This window comes from Conger conger, chromosome 16 (genome assembly GCF_963514075.1).
Source record: "Conger conger chromosome 16, fConCon1.1, whole genome shotgun sequence".
NCBI lineage: Eukaryota > Metazoa > Chordata > Actinopteri > Anguilliformes > Congridae > Conger > Conger conger.
Genome location: NC_083775.1, coordinates 32609605 through 32632775, shown reverse-complemented (window position 1 = coordinate 32632775; position 23171 = coordinate 32609605). Strand labels below are relative to the sequence as shown.

At 40.1% G+C, this 23171-nt stretch overlaps 2 protein-coding genes and 1 pseudogene across 5 annotated transcripts in view; all 3 read right to left on the bottom strand.

The window, feature by feature from the left end:
- The window catches only part of LOC133114307 (GTPase IMAP family member 8-like), a 67681-nt gene extending 64084 nt beyond the window's left edge, over positions 1 to 3597 (bottom strand). Inside the window, exons 1-2 of one of the 3 annotated variants that reach the window (XM_061223578.1) lie at positions 2802 to 3597; positions 1114 to 1504 (exon numbers count right to left, since the gene is read on the bottom strand). In XM_061223578.1, the coding sequence (XP_061079562.1) occupies positions 1114 to 1125 (12 nt within the window). In that variant the 5' untranslated portion in view covers positions 1126 to 1504; positions 2802 to 3597. Of the gene's footprint in view, positions 1 to 1113 lie in introns of all 3 variants that reach the window. The other 2 variants (XR_009705542.1, XM_061223583.1) reach the window with 2 other exon arrangements.
- Positions 1880 to 11649, bottom strand: LOC133114175 (GTPase IMAP family member 8-like; annotated as a pseudogene).
- An 804-nt stretch (positions 11650 to 12453) lies between these two features.
- LOC133114308 (GTPase IMAP family member 8-like) lies at positions 12454 to 21916 on the bottom strand. Of its 2 annotated transcripts, XM_061223586.1 has the most exons (7): positions 21644 to 21916; positions 20036 to 20187; positions 17130 to 17834; positions 16780 to 16989; positions 16099 to 16683; positions 15062 to 15286; positions 12454 to 14633 (listed from the first exon to the last, which is right to left on the bottom strand). In XM_061223586.1, exons 2-7 carry the CDS (start codon positions 20124 to 20126, stop codon positions 14428 to 14430), a joined length of 2022 nt encoding a protein of 673 aa, XP_061079570.1. In that variant the 5' UTR covers positions 20127 to 20187; positions 21644 to 21916; the 3' UTR covers positions 12454 to 14427. The 2 variants fall into 2 exon arrangements, with proteins under 2 accessions (XP_061079570.1, XP_061079569.1); XM_061223585.1 differs by having other exon boundaries at positions 16099 to 16989.
- Positions 21917 to 23171: the final 1255 nt, after the last annotated feature.

Sequence of the window (23171 nt, the reverse complement as noted above, 5' to 3'; positions counted from 1 at the left end):
AAGACATTTTATGAAAAAGGCACAATAAGCACAGAAAGCGTCTTGATATTTTGAATCGCCTACTTTTCTTGTCGTCGTACTTTTTACACGGTCGCTAAAATGTCAGGATTGTCAGAGATCAATAGAATTTCCCATTTTCAAAGAGTAAATAATTCCTACGAAAAAATAGTTTGTAATTGCCACGATTAAAAATGTAGTGCTTATTATACTAGCCTACTTGAACGTTTCGTTCGTGAGCTATTGAATTCGGTTATTCCGAATATCCGTGGTTAGCGGGGTGCTGACGGCTAACGTTACATCAGCTAGCTAGACCACGTCGTATAAAGACAACGATTTCGTTCAGTTTTCATAAATTATTTTTTTATTCCAACATTGACTTTACGTGTTCGTAGCTTGGTTAAATGACACGGAAACCACTGCCTGCTATTCACATTCCTCGAACTTTGAGTCAAAGTTATCCAACCGGTTCTTTGGTGTTATGGCTTTAGGCTGATTTAATCTCGCTGATTTAAGCTTTTCCCACTCATATTTTGTGATTTCCTAATTGTGTCTTTTTAGTTTCTAATGATTCCTGTGCTGTCTACAAGAACATGGATACAAGGAATCCATGTATCATGAAGCGTGCATCATGGAGATAGCTATGGTAACAAACAAAAATGTGTGGAAAGTGGGAGCACGATCTGTCAATCATAGCGAATTCATACTTATCATTACCATGCCCAGACAGTTTAATAATGGGAAATTTAGGCTTAGAAGAATACGTTTTAAAATACTTTTAAATGACTGAATAACATTTGTTTTGTTGTTGCCTAAAGACAACTGGAAGTGACATTCAACCACCATGTTACTCCTTTAATGTAATTTAAAAGGAGTAACTTCAACTTTTTTTTAAATCTATGTTACGAAACGGAAACCCAACAATGTAACAAAGACAAATGGGTGTAAAAGTTCGTAACATTTAACACACAACCACAGTAATATGTAAAGGCGTGACTGAAACGCAACACGGGATTTATCGGTTAAATAATCATTTAATATTTACAAGTTAATGATCGTCTTAATCCTAAGCTTAAACCTATAACTCTAAACTATAAACTATTTACAGAGCCTCACCAGGCAGTCCATACAGCGGTCCAAGGTCGTCCGATGGTCGGTTCTTGTAAGTCCAAAAGAAGAACCGAAAACGCTGGGCTTGTGAGACTAAATAAAGTATTATATAGTCTTGATAATTAATAGCTAAAAGTGGTAAACCTAAATAACCAAAAGGGAGAGCGAGAAGAGAATATGGCTCAAAGTAGATGAGTCTCAAGAAGATTATTCAAATGGCGATTCCGATGAGATGACGACGTCCAGCCGTTATATAGTCGCGCCGCGATCCCTCGTCTCCGGGCGACGTAAAGGCATCCTGGTCTCCGCAGCATCTGCATGGCCAGGTGGTTCCTCCGCGACGGTCGTCATGGGCATCCACCAAGGCAGGTCACCCGGCAACAGGATGCACTCCTACCTGTATAGGGAAAAACCAGCACGCGACAATACCCAGCCAAAAACTCCAAACAGTACCCTTAAAATTACATCCCTAGATCTAACCTTATAATACACTGGGATGTAACACCCCCACCCTTAAGACAATAAATACATCCTTATTTATTGTCACATTCGTATGTACGGGACAATGCGTCGGCGACAACATTATCCCGCCCGCGGATGTGTCGAATGTCCAAATCATAACCTTGCAGGAATAAGCTCCACCGCATAAGACGTTGGTTATGATTACGCATACGGTGAAGAAAGACAAGCGGATTATGATCCGTCTGTATAACGACGGGGCGTAATGAGGAACCAACATACACATCAAAGTGCTGTAAAGCCAGAACCAGGGCTAAAGCTTCTTTTTCAATTGTGGAATATAGCCGCTGATGTCGGTCAAATTTCCTCGAGAAGTAGCACACTGGGTGGTCGACACCAAGAGTGTCTTCTTGCAGAAGAACGGCTCCGGCCCCACAGTCGCTTGCATCCACTGTAAGTTTGAAAGGATGGGTAAAATCGGGAGCAGAGAGAACTGGCGTGCTGACTAGCAAAGCTTTCACGTTCTCAAACGATCGTTGGCACTGGTCAGTCCAAGCGTAAACGGTCTTAGGACTGAGAAGGTCGGTCAACGGTGAGGCGACTGCAGAAAAGTTTCTGCAGAAGTTGCGGTAGTAACCTACCATCCCCAAGAACCTCCGCAACTCGCGGCGCGATTTGGGAGCTGGGAATTTAACCACAGCCTCCACCTTAGAGTCCACCGGACGTACCTGTCCGCGTCCCACAACTTTGCCCAAGTATGTGACAGTGGTCCATTCTATTGTAGTAAAAAGAGAGGTGCGAGATTACACTGTTCAGTGTTGATGCAGTATAAGGAGGGATGCTATATTACACCATATTATATTACAACATTGACTTTGCGTGTAATTTAACCAAGCTACGAACACGTAAAACACTGCCTGCTATTCACATTCCTCAAACTTTGAGTCAAAGTTATCCAACCGGTTCTTTGGTGTTATGGCGTTAGGCTGATTTAATCTCTTGTCCTCAGTAATTAGATGTTGGTACACAATATTCAAATATAATGGTGTGAGCTCCACAGATTTACCTGGGTCAGACCAAAGTGAAATATCCATTTCAACTTTCAAAAGTGACGCGCTACCGTGCGTTTTACTTTAAGAAAGGTAAAAGGGAAAATATACACACACACATTTCAATCGACAGGGAAGAGAACCAAAACATAGCCTATATCATTGGACACAGGAATTGTTACGTACAGTCAGAGACCCAAGCGCAGACCCAGGGATAATCAGAATCGTCGTTATTTACAGTCCAATAATCAAGCCAGGTATTCCAATAAACACAAAGTCAACTCGAGTAGCAAAATAAGTGGTGAGAAAATAATCAAAGGTAAAAATCCAAAAAGGCAGATATGCAGAGGTACAAGGGATAAGTCAAGCGGAAGGTCAAAAAACACGAAGCGAAGATGAAAACAAACAAACCACAATCAACTCAGAATCGGCAACCCCAAATATGATACGTGAACGTTCTGACAAGGACGCTATCCAAGACTGGGGTTTAAATACATGAAGGGAAGTGACATAGCCTACTAGGCGGGGTACTGGAGTGAGGAGAGTGCGAAACAATTAAACAACAGGTGAGGGACATGACGGACAATAATACAAAAACAAGGTTGGAGACGAAAACGTGAACTGGGTACACATAGACCAACACGTAAAACATACGGCTCCATATTAGGGAGAGGAAATTTGCATTGAGTAGTTGGCGTAGTCACAGCGAGAGACAGGTGCGAACACTTCGCTGAAACTAAGCAAGTAATCAGGGACAGGATAGGAAGGCGGAGCTGCAGAACAGCATGAGCAATAGGAGATATCGTTAGTAAGTTAGTTACGTGATTAAATCTAAACTACCCAAAATAAGCGACTGTTAGTTCACTAGTTAGAGAGACAGTAAGTATATCAATATAATTATTACTCTACAATAGCTAAATTAGTAGTTGTTAGTAAGAATAGTGCTATACAACATTACCTAGCGAGGAAAGCAGAAAGTAAGGAATGCGAGACTGGGAAGGAATGTTGAAACCCGGAAACTACCGAAATCAGCCGAATAGTGCTGCACGCAGACAGTGACTCTGACTCGGAAACATTCAGACACAGACAAGACAGGGAAATCACGAATACAATGAATAGTAATGTATGAATGAACAGACCAGATGAGATATGAAAAATAATAAATGACAAGAATACCAATAATAAACAATGATAAACTAACAGACAGACCCAGGGACAAAATAGGAATCTGTTTAAATCACAAAAGATATGAATCATGTCAAGTAAAAAAGTAATTTATTTTGGGTTCTTCCTAAAGACACAATAAAGTGCTCACCTCAACATCGCATTTTATGCGGACATCAGAGATATTAGCATTGAAGTAATGCATCATTGATAGTGTCTAACCTCATTAACCCAATTACGTTACATTTATTGAGCAGATCCTTTTATCCAAAGTGACAAACAATAAATGTATATCAAAGATCAACATACAGATTACAGGTCAGATAATGTACAATTCCCATAAAGCATCAGTTATCCATAGCCATGAACATTAAGCCTAGTCCACATGGTAAATATAGGAAAGTTATTGTTTGTCATAAACAGGATGCAAGCCATCATTGCAATAATTATAGTAAAGAACTACAACATCAAGATGGAGAGTGCAAAAGGTCATTCCATTACCATTCATATCACGTTGTGTATTGTATTGACGATCTGAACGTTGAGACATTTTTCCCACTCATATTTTGTGATTTCCTCATTGTGTCTTTTTAGTTTCAAATGATTCCTGTGCTGTCTACAAAAACATGGATACATGGAATCCATGTATCATGGAGCATATATCATGGAGATAGCTATGGTAACAAACAACAATGTGTGGAAAGTGGGAGCACGGTCTGTCAATCATAGCTAATTCAGAGTTCTCATTACCATGCCCAGACAGTTTAATAGTGTGAAATTTAGGCTAAGAAGAATATGTTTTAAAATACTTTTAAATGACTGTATAACAATTGTTTTGTTGTTGCCTAAAGACAACTGGAAGTGTTGCATTGAACCACCATGTTACTCCTCTAATGTAGTATAATGAGTGGTGCCTCTATTACAATGGTCCATTCTATTGTAGTAAAAAGAGTGGTGCTATATTACACTGTTCAGTGTTGATGTTGTATAAGGAGTGATGCTATATTACACTGTTCAGTGTTGATGTTGTATAAGGAGTGATGCTATATTACAGTGGTCAGTTTTATGCATCTGCAGTCCCACAGTGTTCCAGTCCCTTGTCTCTTTCTGTGATGCCAGAGGCCTCTGTGTTGCTAATTTCAGAACTTGTTTCATATCCAGATGCAGCAGCAGAATTCCCAGAATGCTTTTCACTCATCCAGTCACACACCTTGATGCAGGCCCTTGCAAGATGAGAGGTGTCAGGCTCTGAAGATGTCTCTGCACACACTGTGAAAGGAAACAGGCTGTATCAGAGAGAAAATGCAACACTACAGTAAAGTAACAATCATTACTCATGCATTACACTTCAGAATGCCCATTCTACGGTCTTTTCTACATCCTTTCAGCGATACATGTCACATGTGCTCCTGTCTCAGGCAGTGTTACTGTGCTGTTCTGATGTTCACTGTTGGGGACTAAATACAGACATTCATCTGGGACTAAATACAGACAAATAGCAAACAAAGAGTTGGAACACAGGGCTGTGCCTCGGTAACCAAGTTAATCTCCAGGGCTACCTTTTCACCTAATGCTTAAAACCTTTAAAATTGTATGTATTGTATTGTTGTAAATAGTATTTGTACTTTGTTGTTCCTTACCAATTCTTAAACATGGCCAAACTAGACACAGCATATTCAGTTACAAGACACCAGTCATTCTAAGGAGATATCCAGCTAAAGAGCACGGTGCTACCCAGCTGCACATCCCGCCTGACCCAACTGGATAGTGTGATGTCCACTGGGTGGGGCAGGATGCCTGGATATATCTGGCTCAACAATTGGATAGTGCCTGGCAACTGTATATGTGGTGTCTTGTTAACTGGATATGTAGTGTCTACTTTGCAATGGTTTTTAAACTGTTCATCTCTCCATAATCAAGCCTGGACCTGAACACCATGAGGATCTCTGCCTCTACTACACAGACTGAGAAGCTATCTCATGAGCTCATGACTGTATTTTTATAGAAATACATTTAAAGGAATTTACTTTTCACGAATATCCACCAATCTGCCTTTTTATACTGACTGGACTGAAATACAGACAGAAATTCTGAATAGAATCTGCCTAGTTTTTTTCCTGAATGAAAACATTTTGCATTTACAAACTGCTACACTGATTAACTAAAACCTGAAGAAAGGGAAACAACAGTCACCCAAATTTCAAGAAAGGTTCAGTACGTAACGATGTAATATTAAAGAACTTAAGGGTTCCCTATGTTATTAATAATATTGACTATATTGACTTAAGTTAACTCACAGTTGGGGCCTTCCCCCATGCTTGCCGCTCCCCTCATTGGAAGGCTGGTCATGTCCTGAATCATCCTTCGAAATTGCAGAAATCCCCATTTCTTTCCTTCCCCACTCCTTTTCAAAAGTAGCATCCTCTCTCTCTATCCACTGTCGGACATGTCTCTTGCTGGCTGCTTCTGTAAGAGTTCTCCCCTCTTCCTCAGAGCCAACAGCTTCTACCAGCTTCTACCAAGCTTCTACCAAAGCTTCTACCAAACACAGAGTATGTTTCCCCCTAGAAAACAGCACAACAGTTAGCCTGGAGTCAATAGCTTTTGAAGAGTGAACAGTTAAGCTTGGTTCAGAATGGAATGAACCAAACTCACCATAGTGGGGGGGTCCCATGCTGCCTGCCTTGTTTGGTGGAGTGGTGTATTCCTGAATCATCTTCTTTAGGTTGAAGTCTATTCTGCTCCATTCCTTTTCAAGATTTTTTACGAAATCAGCAGGAGGCTGAAATTTGCTTCTTTCTTTACGATCCAAATACAGTTTCTCCAACAGATCTTCTCTCCTGATCCACTGTTCATCAAAGATTTTCATCAGCTCTGTTACTTTCTGCTTATCTGTGCTGCAATCTGCCCCCATAGTCTCTCTGTCCTTGTCTTCTATCTCCTCCATAACTTCACTTTGTGTCTCAGTCTTGAGAGGAAGGACAGTTCGACCTGCTACCATCTCCTCAATCTTCTCCAGCAGCTCTGTGACTTGGGTGCTATCCCCCCTTTCCTTATTGCTGAGGACATGGAACCTGTTCCCACATTTCTCTATAAGCCACTGGAGGGCCTGTCCTTCTCTCTCTATGTGCTGCTCGATGGTGTGGTTTCCTAGGCTTTCTCCCCAGGTGAAGAGCACCAGAGTGTGCCCCCACACTCTTTCTCCAAGGTGCCTCATGTTGTCTCAAATTATTTTCCTTTGTTTTTCTTTAAATGATGTGTCTGCAGGAATAACCAGTAGGATTGCATGGGGTCCAGGGTGACAGAGTGTCAAACTCTTTGCCACTTCATCTTTTATCCAATCAGGTGTGAACTCACCCGGGATGAACTTCCACCAGCCAGGTGTGTCGACCACAGTGACCTGCCTCCCATTGACTTCACCTTGCTTCTTCTCACACTGTGCAGTTCTTCTCCGAACTCCAAACTCCTCTCTGCCCAGAATGGTATTTCCTGTCGAGCTCTTCCCCCCAGCCACCCACCCCAGTAAGACCACCCTCAGCACTGAGGGATGACTTGGGTAAAACTGGTGTCATCATTCACAGAAAAGACAAAAAAAGAGAGTAAATAAAGATCATTAAAAATATTACCTCTCAGAAGGTCTCGGAGTATCTCTCTGTGTTCCCACACCTTCCTTACTCTCTGCTTGGCTTGCTCTTCTGTAATCCTCCTCTTCTCCTCCATGTCCTGTAGAAGTTTCTTCCCCATGTGAAAATGACAGCCACCATTACCTGCCACCATGTTCTCTATCATCTCCAGCAGCTCTGAGACCTGAGAGACCTCACTGCTGTTCTCATTGCTGAGAACATGGTACCTGTTCCCACATTTCTCTATAAGCATCTGGAGGGCCTGTCCTTCTCCTTCAATCTGCTGCTTGATGGTCATTCCCCTGAATGTGTCCCCAAAGTTGAACAGCAGTATAGTGTGTCTCCACACTGTTTCGCCGAGAAGCTCCAGGTGTTCCTGCACTGCTATCCTGTGTTTCTCTTGGAATGAAGAGTCCAGATTTATGAGCAACAGGAAAGCATGGGGTCCAGGGGGACACAGGGACAAACTACACAAAATCTGGTCTTTCAGCAGTTCTGGAGAATCTTCAACAGGAAAATAACAGACCCAGCCAGGTGTGTGCACCATAGTGACCTGCCTCCCATGTATGGTAGCCTGCACCTTCTTACCCTCTAGAGTTTTTATTCCAGGTGCAAACTCCTGTATGCCCAAGATGGTGTTTCCTGCTGAACTCTTCCCACATACCTCTGATCCCACCAGCACAATCCTCAGCTCAGGGAAATGTTGTGTCTTCCCTATCAGAGAGAATAAGACTCCTTATTGCTATTCACCAGAACATAAATTTCATAGATCTGATATAGACGTTATAAAAACTGCTGGGGTCTCTCATCAATCGTGTCAGATTAGAAATGCCTCATTGCAGAACCAGTGAATCTGCAACTGCTTTTAAGCTCAACTAGGAACTGGGTTTTTCACTTATACATGTATTATTAACATCAATATGTTATGATATTCTATTGAGCACAACTCTACTTTTGACACCAGTGTAGCGGCAGGGATCTGGCGAGGCTCGAATTTGGGTCTCCAGGGGTAAAGACAGCTGCACTAATCACTGCACTGAAGATGAATTCACCAGTAGCAGACCAGCTAGCAGTTAGGCCGCCCTTTGGTCGGACCGCAACTTTGGCATTGTATAATTTCTGACCAAACTTGTTCTTAACGAATACATCTACTAGTATTTCAAGTTTGGATACCTGCCAAAATATAGCAGTAACAACTCAATGTTTTGTACAAAAGTTTTCAAATTTTAAGAAAGTTTCATTTTGATCAGACATTTTCCATCTTACAAACTACTTGGTTGAATATGCAAGTGGCAAGTGGCAAGATTTAGCATTGTTTAATGACCATAACTTTTTTCTGAGCAGAATTATGAAAAAATGATGATTTCAAAATCTGAAAGGTTTCAGGTGATATGGCTATGACACGCAAAATTTAACACAAACTCCAATTTCCACTCACAAGTAACTTTTTGGGTTCCTGCCTCCCTTTTTAATATCTCTAAATCATCAAATCCACTGAGGCTAAAGTTTTAGATATTTTCTATTGAATATATAAAGAACATTTATACAAAGTTTGAGCAAAATTGGAGTGCCTCCCCTACACCTCTGGTTGATTTTTCACACAACTGTAATTTTACTCATGAAAGAAGTAAAATACTGTTTAAAATTCAGCTTCGCACTCCCCATCTAATTGTCTATTTATCAGCAAGACTTTCCCAGAATGTGGCCTCTGGTTTAAACAACGAGGGGATGTGGGGATCACTATTTTAATTATTTTAAGCTGATTGCATGCATTACCCAACCCGTATTCAGCAGTAACTCCTCATGCACCAACTAGAAGCCAGAGCCCAGTGCCAAGCCAGTCCCCACGTTTGCAGAATTGTGCACCTGAATATTGCAAACCACTTAATTTTTTATTTAGTAATGGGAATGATGTCCTCTAAAGCACAGGTGTCAAAGTCCAGTTCTGTGGTTCATTCAAGTCATTGATTGGCGAAAGAATCCACACACCTTGTTCTCAAGGCCTTCATTGACAGCTGCTTGGAGGGAAACCCCAAAAACCTGCAGACACTGTGGCCTCCTGGGAATTAATTTTGACTCCCCTACTCTAAAGCATAAAATAAGCAATGACCACTGAAATGCTTCATTAAATGCAAAATCCAGGCTGACGCAATATTTGGTCATTACGGTCAGAAAGCCATTGAGATAAGGTATGACTGAAATATAGGGCAAATGCTGACTTTCTCAGAATAAGTGGTGACTCATGAAAAAGAGCTGAATTACAGGGCCATCCCAGTAAAATAGGACCTCTGGTCACCCTATAGCTTGATGTTTCCTGACGTGGCATTTCAATATTTGTATAAAGTTGAAACCTTAATTTCAGGATATTACCATTACTTGATTTTATCCTAAATTGATGCTTATGCTTAATAAAAAAAGTTTTTAATAATTATGGACAATGTAACACTTTTACTTTCTGCAGGGTAGCCAGTGCTAGAACAAGAATTGCAGTTAAAACTGTTTCAATTCCCTCAGAAAGTGTTTGTGTTTGAGATGTATGACGATTGTCAGACATATACGGTATTAAAGGAAAACTTACCAACTGACCAGTATCCATTTCTCCACTCACTCTCTCTCTTTCTCACACACCCACATGCAAACACACACTTTTTTTCAGAGTGCATTTATTCCAGCTGTTTTGGGTTTAAAGATTCTCATAGGACTGTAGAATCTGGTCCTCTCTGTCTGTATAACTTCACTTGATCTGAGCCACAAGTGTTGCTGAGCCTTAAACATTGAACCCTGAGTAATGGTGAACACACTTGAACAGTCCATAGGCCAGGTAACTCTGTACGTGGCTTCAGGTATACTGTATAAGTTAATGCTTAACATACTGTCTATGAGGAAATATGAGCAGCATAGTCCATAGGGCAGTTGATTTTGGGGCATTTACATGAAAGCATAAAGAGAAAGAAATAAATAAATGAGTCCACACACATGGGGGGAGGGGTTGTTGTTGTTCATGCAAAACCAAAAAATGAAAGATAAATTAGCTAGCTACCTCTCCCGCAATGAAGCAGTGGGCATTAATAAAATGTCACACTATTTTTTATGTGTATCTATTGCCACCATGTGGTTGGATTGGGCTAAATCTTTACTGCATGAATTGTGATCCAACTGTAAATGCACACCCCAAGTTGTGTAACTTTATTTCAAACAGTTTAGGAATCATTAGCATTTTTGTAATAACCATGTCCACTTGAAATGAATTGAATTGTAATTTTGGGAGAATTAAAATAATTGGGTTCCTGCTTGGACCCCTAATAATAAAACCAACAAACACAATAGGGTGCATGGCACCTTTGGCGCTTGGCCCCCTAATAATAAACTGGAATGATTATGTATACATTAAATGATGTAAGGGATATTGCCATGGTGATTGAAGTGTGCCAGGGAGCTTGAGTTAGAAAGAATTTAGCAACCAATAGAAATGATTCTATTTCATTCAAATAACAACCAGAAAGCACTAATACCCAATGAGAGAAAATAAATATAATAATATAACTATAATAATGCCATTCCTATAGGCCTGGCCTTCTCACTCTTTATCTTTCTCCCTTTCTCTTTCTTCTTGCATGTGCATGCATGTGCATTGGTGTGTGAGTATTTTTGTGGCATGTGGATTTGTACAGAATTATATTTAATCATGCATAATATATGAATATTACATGTTTTTTTTTATTTTTTATCCTTGTGCCGACCAACCCCAAAAATAGTGGGCCAGCCAACCCCACTCCCATTGGGAGCCACCTCTTGGAAATATGTTGTTTCCCAGGTAACATCACTCATCACAGACTTTCAAATCTTATATCAAAATGTAGCTGATTCCCATAAGACATTTCTATAATCTCTATCTAAAACAGGTTTATGATGTATTTAGTGTGAACACCATTTTTTATATTTTGATACTACAGAATTGAAATGTTTATCACACAAAAAACTTTTTTTATTTTGATGTTACATTTTTGTTTCTATGGCCTTCAAAGGACCAGAAAATTGCAGTGTGCCAACCAACCCCACTCTCTCTCCAGCTAAAATTGTTGGCTGGTAATTGTTATGAATGCTGTGAAAGGGTCCTGCAGATTTACTTCCACTACCCACTTGGTGGCACTGTAACAGTTCACCACTGCTATACTGATGACACCCAACTCCTTCTCACCATCTGACGCACAGGTTTCAGCCCGCATCTCTTCTTGCCTGATATCCATATCTGGATGGACAACCACCAACTAAAGCTCAACCAGGTAAGACTTCATCCCTGCTCTAACCTCTCCCTTTCTTGATTTCTCCATTTCCCTGGGGGATACCCCAGTGACGCCAGCGCCCTGTGCAAGGAACCTCGGCGTGGAGATGGACAACAGACTGTCCCTCTCTGAGAACATCGCGGCGTTGACCCGGTCATGCAGGTCCCCCCCCCCCCTCCCTCCGCACTTCCACCCCCTCTCTACCTCCCTGTGATCTTAAACTGATTGGTAGTTGTTGTTGTTCTTCAGGTCTCAATAGTGTCACTACTTGTGTAATAACTTGTTCCCTAGGATGATATTTTACTACTTTTGTTTGGCTTTGTAACCTGTTTATTGTTCCAATGTAAGTGTTTTCATTCTACTGCGTTTTGCTGAAATTGTTTTTGATATAATCCCTTGTCAGATTTCTCAAATAGGCCCTCGTCCTTATCTTTGTTGTACACTTAGCACTTGAAACTGTACTTCCCCCTAGGGTCTTTCAGTGCACTTGTTCCAGGTGATGGGTATGAAATTTGCACTTTGGCATACGTTACACTAGATAAGAGTGTCTGCCAAATGCCAATAATGTAATGTAATGAAATGTTATTTTTTAAACTCATACACTATTTGACCTAGAGGCATTAAACAAAAGCGACTCAAGAAACCATAAAGGTGCTGCCTTTTCTGCCATTTTAAAAATGTGTTTATTGAGTTTTTTGTGAAATAAAGACAAAATTAAGACTTGAGGGAAAAAAAAGAAAAAGGCACAACAAGGTACATTTACAAGTACAGAGCCAAGCAATTACTTTAGCCAGTGGTAATACAGTGACTGGGTTTCACCAATTAAAGCTGCTATTGCGTGTTTTACTAGAAGACGGCAAAGGGGGAAAAGAATGAAATTCTAGATAAATTTCAATTGACAGGGAAGAGAACCAAAACACATAGCATTGGACACAGAGGGATCTGTTTAAATCACAAAAAATATGAATTGCACCAAAAGTCATTTATTTTGGGGTGATCCCAAAGACAGTGAAATAAAGTGCTCACCTCAAAATTGCATTTTATGCAGACATGAGCGATATTAACAATAAAGTAATGCATCATTGAGTGTCAAACCTCATTCACCCAATTACATCATTATATTCCATTCATTTAGCAGATCCATTTATCTAAAGCCACATAGAATAAGTGCATATCAAAGATCGAACAACAGATTACAGGTCAGATAATGTACAATTCACTTAAAGCATCAGTAATCCATAGCCATGAACATCATGTCTAGTTCACATGGTAAATTAAAAAAAAAATTCCTGAAAGTCAGGAAAGTTATAGCATGTCATAAACAGGATGCAAGGCATCATTGCAATAATTATAGTAAAGAACTACAACATCCAGATGGAGAAACAAGTGCAAAATTAGATTGCTAGATACAAATACAACATGAAAGGGTTTGAAGATGAAGACACAAGCAATACATGAGTGATACTAGATTGGAGGTAATCATGCAGAGAAGTAGTGTTTGAGATACAGTCTGAAGAGATGTGTTCTCACTGCAGCGGCAGCCATAGAGAAATGGGGAGGTCGTTCCATTACCATTCATATTACATTGAGTATTGTATTGACCATCTGAATTTTGATACATTTTTCCCACTCATATTTTGTGATTTCCTCATTGTGTCTTTTTAGTTTCAAATGATTCCTGTGCTCTGTCTACGAGAACATGGATACATGGAATCCATGTATCATGGAGCGTGTATCATGGAGACAGCTATGGTAACAAACAACAATGTGTGGAAAGTGGGAGCACAGTCTGTCAATCATAGCTAATTCATAATTCTCATTACCATGCCCAGACAGTTTAATAGTGGGAAATTTAGGCTTAGAAGAATACTTAAAAAAAAAAAAAACTTTTAAATGACTGTATAACATTTGTTTTGTTGTTTCCTAAAGACAACTGGATGTGTTACATTGAACCACCATGTTACTCCTCTAATGTAGTATAATGAGTGGTGCCTCATTACAGTGGTCCATTCTATTGTAGTAAAAAGAGAGGTGCTATATTACACTGTGCAGTGTTGATGCAGTATAAGGAGTGGTGCTATATTACACTGTTCAGTGTTGATTTGGTATCAGGAGTGAGGCTATATTACAGTGTTCAGTGTTGAATTTGAATAAAGAGTAGTCCTATATTATACTGTTCAGTGTTGATGTAGTATAAGGAGTGGTGCTATATTACACTGTTCATTGTTGATGTTGTATAAGGAGTGGTGCTATATTACACTGTTCAGTGTCAATTTGGCATAAGGAGTGATGCTATATTACACTGTGCAGTGTTGATTTGGTATAAGGAGTGATGCTATATTGCAGTGGTCAGTGTTGATGTTGTATAAGGAGTGGTGCTATATTACACTGTTCATGGTTGATGTTGTATAAGGAGTGGTGCTATATTACACTGTTCAGTGTTGATTTGGCATAAGGAGTGATGCTATATTACACTGTGCAGTGTTCATTTGGTATAAGGAGTGATGCTATATTACACTGTGCAGGGTTGATTAGGTATAAGGGGTGATGCTATATTGCAGTGGTCAGTGTTGATGTTGTATAAGAAGTGATGCTATATTACACTGTTCAGTGTCAATGTTGTATAAGAAGTGATGCTATATTACACTGTGCAGTGTTGATTTGGTATAAGGAGTGATGCTATATTACACTGTTCAGTGTTGATGTTGTAGAAGGAGTGATGCTATATTACAGTGGTCAGTTTTATGCATCTGCAGTTCCGCAGTGTTCCAGTCCCTTGTCTCTTTCTGTGATGCCAGAGGCCTCTGTGTTGCTAATTTCAGAACTTGTTTCATATCCAGATGCAGCAGCAGAATTCCCATTATGCTTTTCACTCATCCAGTCACACACCTTGATGCAGGCCCTTGCAACATGAGAGGTGTCAGGCTCTGAGGATGTGTCTGCACACACTGTGAAAGGAAACAGGCTGTATCAGAGAGCGCTGGGAGGCCGGGCAAATGCATGGAAGCTTGAGCTTGCTCATTCTGAACACATTTTTACAAGAACAGCTTAATCTCACGAGTGAAAACACAAAGATGAGACACAACGAGACTTATTTCCTCAAGTGAGGAATCATTTCATTATTTTACAATAACACAAGCTGTGCAACCATCAATATGCTACGGATATTGCTGCTAAGCTACATAGACTGCGCATGACCCTGTCTGTATGTGCATACAGTATTCAGTGTGATGTCACAAGAAAACTCATCTATAATAGTCTGAAGAACACACATTTCTGGAAATATTCAGTCCATAAGTGTCCTGTAAAAGAATTTGTTAAAAGTTCCATAAGTTATAAATAGCCTGTATTGGATAATGAGACGAAGCAAACTCACAGTCTGGAGGTTCATACATGCTTCCCACTCCCCTCACAGATTGTGTGACAGTGTCCTGCATCATCCTTTTAAAGTGATGGAACATCATCCATTCTCTCCTTCCCCACTCCTTTTCAAAAGCAGCATCCTCTCTCTCTATCCACTGTTGGGCACGTGTCTTGTTGGCTGCTTCTGTAAGAGTGCTCCCCACTTCCAAAATCTTTGATCCACAGAGTATGTCTCCCTCTGGAAAAGAACACAGACCAGCCTGTAGTTTAGTGCAGAAGTTTGTGAAATATCAATGATTCTGAAAGGTTCTGCATGGAGGAATGATCTAAATGTAGGATCTAATCTTTATAAATTTTAGGAAAAAACTCATGGCTGTCATCATTGCCAGGGGTGTTTGCACAAAGTCTTAAACCAGGGGTGCTAATAATTGTGAAGCCTATTTTTTGTGGAAATTTTTTTTTAGAGGAAAAATGTTAAGACTTTGGTTGATTCCATTGAATCTTTAATACAACACACGATGAATGCTGGAAACTAAAGCCTCTGTCAATAACTGCATTTTTAGCTTACAGTATTTTGTGCATATTTATCAAGGGTGCCACCCACATTACATTACATTACTGGAATTTGGCAGATGGTCTTATCCAGAGTGATGTACAGCTGATTAGACAAAGCAGGAGACAATCTCCCCTGGAGCAATGCAGGGTTAAGGGCCTTGCTCAAGGGGCCAACGGCTGTGCAGATCTAATTGTGGCTACACCGGGGATCGAACCGCCAACCTTGCGGGTCCCAGTCATTTAACTTAACCACTATGCTACAGGCCGCCCCTACAAACCACATCTGAACAGTGTGCACATGCTATTAGTGGTGATTAGTGTGGATGACCAACTTTTTCCATACATTATGTGATTTTCAGACTAATTCAGAATAATGGTGTGTCAAATATATTTCTACAGAGCAAAGACTATAAGAATGAATTAATTTAGTGCAAAAGTCAGCTTGATTCTGTCATGAATAAGAAATCATAGAAAAATGGATTGAACCAAACTAACCATTGTGGGTGGTGGTACATTCCGGAATCATCGTCTTCAGCTTCAAGCCTGTTTCTGTTCTGCTCCATTCCTTTTCAAACACTTTTAGCATATCAGCAGGATGCCTAACTTCATTCCTTTGTTTAGAATCCAAACCCAGTTGCTCAAACAGATGTTGTTCTCTCTTGACCCAGAGTTCATCAATAATTTTCATCAGCTCTGTTACCTTCTGCTTCTCTGTGCTGAGATGAACCCCCATGGTCTCTCTGTCCTTCTGTTCTATCTCCTCCATAACTTCACTTGGTGTTTCAGTCTTGAGATGAAAGATACTTTTACCTGCTACCAGCTCTTCAATCTTCTCTAGCAGCTCTGTGACTTGGGTTTTATCCCCCCTTTCCTTATTGCTGAGAACATGGTACCTGTTCCCACATTTCTCTATAAGCCACTGGAGGGCCTGTCCTTCTCTCTCTATGTGCTGCTCGATGGAGCTGTTTCCTAGGTATTCCCCCCAGGTGAAGAGCACTAGAGTGTGTCCCCACACTCTCTCTCCAAGGTGCTTCATGTTGTCTCGAATTATTTTCCTTTGTTCTTCTTTAAATGATGTGTCTGTTGGAATAACCAGCAGAATTGCATGGGGTCCGGGGTGGCACAGTGTCAAACCCTTCATTGCTTCCTCTTTTATCGAATCAGGTGTGAGCTCACCCTGGATAAACTTCCACCAGCCGGGTGTGTCGACCACAGTGACCTGCCTCCCATTGACTTCACCTTGCTTCTTCTCACACTGTGTAGTTCTTTTCCAAACTCCAACTCCAAACTCTTCTCTGCCCAGGATGGTATTTGTTGTCGAGCTCTTCCCCCCAGCCACCCACCCCAGAAGCACCATCCGCAGCTCTGAGGGACGGGTGGCATCCCCTGTAAGGGTGAAAAAACTTGACTAGATTAAAACTAGATTAACCAGAGAACAACTAGATTAACTGGATAAAACTGCCGTTATCATTGAGAGAAAAGACAAAATCAGAAATTAAATACAAAATAAAATATATTAATTTTACCTCTAAGGAGGTGTCGGAGTGTCTCTCTGTGTTCATACACCTTCATTGCTCTCTGATTGGCTCGTTTTTCTGTAATCCTCCTCTTCTCCTCCATGTCTCTTCGAATTTCTCTCTCCATTTGAAAATGACAGCCACCATTACCTGCCACCATCTTCTCTATCATCTCCAGCAGCTCTGAGACCTGAAAGCCCTCACTGCTGTTCTTATTGCTGAGAACATAGTACCTGTTCCCACATTTCTCTATAAGCATCTGGAGGGCCTGTCCTTCAATGTGCTGCTTGATGGTCATTCCCCTGAAAGTGTCCCCAAAGGTGAACAGCAGTATAGTGTGTCTCCACACTGTTTCACCGAGAAGCTCCAGGTGTTTCTGCACTGCTATCCTGTGTTCCTCTTGGAACGATGAGTCCAGATTTATGACCAGCAGGAAAGCATGGGGTCCAGGGGGACACAGAGACACACTCCACAAAATATGGTCTTTCAGCAGTTCTGGAGAATCTTCAACAGGAAAATAACAGATCCAGCCACGTGTGTCCACCATAGTGACCTGTCTCCCAGCTATGGTAGCCTGCACCTTCTTACCCTCTAGAGTTGTTATTCCAGATGCAAACACCTGTTTGCCCAAGATAGTGTTTCCTGCTGAACTCTTCCCACATACCTCTGCTCCCACCAACACAATCCTCAGCTCAGAGAGATGTTGTGTTTCCCCTGTCAAAACAAACACTCATTTTTGCTTTTTAGCAGAAAATAAACTCTGCTCAACATATAACACATAAAAACTGCTCTCTGATCAACATATTAGAAATGTTTTATTGCAGGAACAATGATATGCCAATAATAAAAACTGCTTTTTAGCACAACTAGGAAATGGGATTTTTTGTCAACCCATAGAATTGGGTTTGTTGTTTCACTTATGTTATTATCATCAATATGTTCTGATATTCCATCAAGGCCACACCTCCACTTCTGACACCACTGTAAAGGCAGGGATCTGGCAAGGCTCAAATTAGGGTCTCCAATCCCTGCATTAAGATTAATTCACCATTAGCAGAGAGCAGTTAGCAGTTAGGCCGCCCCTCGGTTGGATCGCAGCACTACAATATTCTTAAAATTCTACAAAAGTTGATGATTAACTTCACCTTCAACTGTGGTCAGCAAAAAAAGAAATGTTCAAGTTTGTGCACGTTGATTGGTCAAATTGTGTGCTAAAGTAACAGTACACTGTTTTGGATTACAGTAGGATGATTGCTGAAATATATTATCAGCCATAAATACATTTTAAATGAGAACTATTGTCAATCTGTAACAAAATGCTGTACACAGCACAAACAGCATAAGAGTCATTCCGTAAAAAGGTTAGCGTTTTCACATTGATATACAATGAGCATTTTATTAGGAAGACCTGTACACCAGCTTTAATCAGCTAATCATGTGGCACTAAATGCATAAAAGCATGCAGACATGGTCAAAAGGTTCAGCTGTTTTTCAGACCAAATGTCAGAATGGGGATGAAATGTGACTTTGACCATGGAATGATTGTTGGTGCTAGACAGGGTGGTTTGAGTATCTCAGAAACTGCTGATCTCCTGGGGTCTCGTTTGGTCATTTAATGTATAACGAAGTGACAAAATAAAAATAAACAAATGTAACATTTTGGTCAGATACAGCATTGGTAAGGCATCGAAACAGTGAAGCATTAAAGTAGATACCCACAGTGAAATATGGCAGTGGGTCAGTGATGTTTTTGGGCAGTTTAAATTCCACAGGTACTGGTTAAGATCTATGACATAATGTATTTCCACCAAGTATCAGGCTATTTTGGCAAACAATCTGCCTCAAATTGCCAAATTGCCTCTACCACAAGGCTGAGACGTGGCTGTATATGAACTTTCCAGCAAGACAATAACCCAAGGCATACCTCAAAATCCACACATAAATGTTTCTGCAACAACAAAATCTATGTTCTGCAATGGCATCTCAGGCGGACCTCAATCCAATTAAAAACCTGTGGGCTGAACTGAAGAGGGCACTTGATAAGCGCAAATCCAAGAATGTGAAGGATCATGCAGGGATCTGCAGAGAGGAATGGTCCAAAATCGATGAAATTCCTTCACCTTGTCAAGCATTATAGGAAAAGACTCCATGCTATTATCCTTGCCAAATGTGGATGCACCTGGAAGTACTAAACCAGGGGTGCCAAAAATGATGGAATCTTGATTTTGGAAAAATCTATTTTTTATTAAATGAATGCTCGATTTTGTTTGGTTCCATTGAAACATTAATAAAGTACAATATTTTTCACATGTTGATATTTTTGTGTTTCGCAATAAGTATATATTTTTTGCATTGCCAGTCAGGGGTGCCAATAATTCTGGAGCCCACTATATATGTTCCTGTAAATTCAGGTCCTGTTTGAACCGATTAAAACATGCAAAGGCATTACAGTATGAACCCTTTACAGTATCATTTTGGACATTAGTAATTATAGTCAAAAAGCTAATTGAGATATGGTATGACTGAAATATAGGACAAAATAAGTTTGGACGCATGAAAAAGGCCTGAAATACAGGGTCATCCCAGGAATAATAGGACATCTGGTCGCCCTATAACTCGATGTTTCCAGACATGGCATTTCAATATTGTCGAAGCCTTACTTTCAGGTTGCTTTTATCCTATCAATGTAAACTGTCAAAAGTAGCATGAAGCAAGCCAATTGATGTTTATGCTTCAAAATTTTGCTTAAAATAATTCTGAACAACGTCATACTAAATGTTTTATTTATTTTTACTTTCTGCAAAGTAGCCAGTACTACAGCACAAATTACAGTTAAAACTGTTTCAATTCCTTCAGAAAGTGTTTGTGCTTCAGATGTATGATGATGGCCAGACAGATATTAAAAGAGAACTCACCAACATGACCAGATGATCCACCTGTATCCATTTCTCCACTCTCTCTCTCTCTATCTCTCTCCCACATGCACACTCTTTTTCCTGAGTGCATTTATTCCAGCTGTTTTGGGTTGAAAGATTCTCACAGGACTGTAGATTCCGCAGCACTGATCCTAGTAGTAAACATATTTTTAATATAGCACAGTCCATAGGATAGGTAATTCTGTGTACTTGGCTGCAGGTATAGAAGTTATTGCTTTACACACTTTTAATATGAGCAGCATAGTAAATGGTTAGCATTTATATAGCGCCTTTATCCAAAGCGCTGTACAATTGATGCTTCTCATCCTCCCATTCATACACACTCACACACCGACGGTGATTGGCTGCCATGCAAGGCACCGACCAGCTCGTCAGGAGCATTTAGGTGTTAGGTGTCTTGCTCAGGGACACTTCGACACAGCCCGGGCAGGGGATCGAACCGGCAACCCTCCAACTGCCAGACGACTGTTCTTACTGCCTGAGCCTTGTCGCCCAAATGTGTACCACGTTCCATCTTAAACCCCCAGAAGGTGTCAAACGTATATGCTTTATAATTCACACAATTCATTTTATTCATTTTCAGAGAGTTATGGCAAGGATCCTTAGGTATCTTTGACCCCATGCTGATGAACAGATAGTAATGAGTTTATGACCCATTTTGCATTTGCATTACCCTAACATAAAGGAGGTTATATTCACAATTTCTGAATACTAACAACAATAATAAAGGGATTTTGGAGTGCTTGAAAAGTTTCACAAGGGCAACAGTACAGAACAGGAACTTAATTATTCATAATGAAGACACTGGAAACATAACCAGGGTAACCGGTTTGGGATGAACGGTTACACCTATAGGAAGACATTTTATTAAAAAGACATGAAGAAATGTCAGGATTGTCAGAGATCAATAGAATTTCCCATTTTCAAAGAGTAAATAATTCTTACGAAAAAAATACTTTGTAATTGCCACGATTAAAAATGTAGTGTTTATTGTATTAGCCTACTTGAACATTTCGTTCGGGAGCTATTGAATTCGTTATTCCGAATATCAGGAGAATATCCCAATATAAAACTAACTTTACATCAATCATGGTTAGGGGGGTGCTGATGGCTAACCTTAACGTTACATTAGCTAGCTAGACCACATGGTATAGATCATAACTGAACGAAATCGTTGTATTTCTCATGAATGATTTTTATATTCCAACATTGACTTTACGTGTTCGTAGCTTGGTTAAATGACTCGGAAACCACTGCCTGCTACTCACATTCTTCAAACTTTGAGTCAAAGTTATCCAACCGGTTCTTTGGTACGACGTTAGGCTGATTTAATCTCTTGTCCTCAGTAATTAGATGTTAGTATTCACAATATTCAAATATAATGGGGTGAGCTCCACAGATTTACCTGTGTTTGACCGAAGTGAAATATCCATTTCAACTTTCAAAAATGACGCGCTATCGTGCGTTTTACTTTAAGGTAAAGGGAAAATGATACACACATACATATATTGTAGATTCATTTCAATCGACAGGGAAGAAAACCAAAACATAGCCAATAGCATTGGACACAGAGGAATTGTTACGTACGGTCAGAGACCCAAGCGCAGACCCAGGGATAATCAGAATCGTCGTTATTTACAGTCCAATAATCAAGCCAGGTATTCCAATAAACACAAAGCCAACTCGAGTAGCAAAATAAGTGGTGAAAAAACAATCAAAGGTAAAAATCCAAAAAGGCAGATTTGCAGAGGTACAAGGGATAAGTCAAGCGGAAGGTCAAAACACACGAAGCGAAGATGAAAACAAACAAAACACAATCAATCAATTCAGGTTTACGGAGACTCGGCAACCCCAAATATGATAAACGTTCTGACAAGGACGCTATCCAAGACTGGGGTTTAAATACATGAAGGGAAGTGACATAGCCTACTAGGCGGGACACTGGAGTGAGGAGAGTGCGAAACAATTAAACAACAACAGGTGAGGGACATGACGGGCAATAATACAATAACAAGGTTGGAGACGAAAACGTGAACTGGGTACACATAGACCAGCACGTAAAACATACGGCTCCATATTAGGGAGTGGACATTTGCATTGAGTAGATGGCGTAGTCACAGCGAGAGACAGGTGCGAACACTTCGCTGAAACGAAGCAAGTAATCAGGGACAGGATAGGAAGGCGGAGCAGCAGAACAGCATGAGCAATAGGAGATATCGTTAGTAAGTTAGTTACGTGATTAAATCTAAACTACCCAAAATAAGCGACTGTTAGTTCACTAGTTAGAGAGACAGTAAGTCTATCAATATCATTATTACTCTACAATATCTAAATTAGTAGTTGTTAGTAAGAATAGTGCTATACAACATTACCTAGCGAGGAAAGCAGCAAGTTAGGAATGCGAGAGTGGGAAGGAATGTTGAAATCCGGAAACTACCGAAATCAGCCGAATAGTGCTTCACGCAGACAGTGACTCTGACTCGGAAACATTCAGACACAGACAAGACAGGGAAATCACGAATCCAATGAATAGTAATGTAAGAATTAACAGACCAGATGAGATATGAAAAATAATGAATGACAAGAATACCAATAATAAACAATTATAAACTAACAGACAGACTCAGGGACATAACAGGAATCTGTTTAAATCACAAAAGATATGAATCATGATCATGATCAAAAGTAATTTATTTTGGGTTCTTCCTAAAGACACAATAAAGTGCTCACCTCAACGTCGCATTTTATGCGGACATCAGATATATTAGCATTGAAGTAATGCATCATTGATAGTGTCTAACCTCATTAACCCAATTAGGTTACATTACATTTATTGAGCAGATCCTTTTATCCAAAGTGACAAACAATAAATGCATATCAAAGAACATCAAGCCTAGTCCACATGGTAAATATAGGAAAGTCAGGAAAGTTATAGCATGTCATAAACAGGATGCAAGCCATCATTGAAATAATTATAGTAAAGAACTACAACATCAAGATAGAGAAACAAGTGCAAAAAGGTAATTCCATTACCATTCATATCACGTTGTGTATTGTATTGACGATCTGAACGTTGAGACATTTTTCCCACTCATATTTTGTGATTTCCTCATTG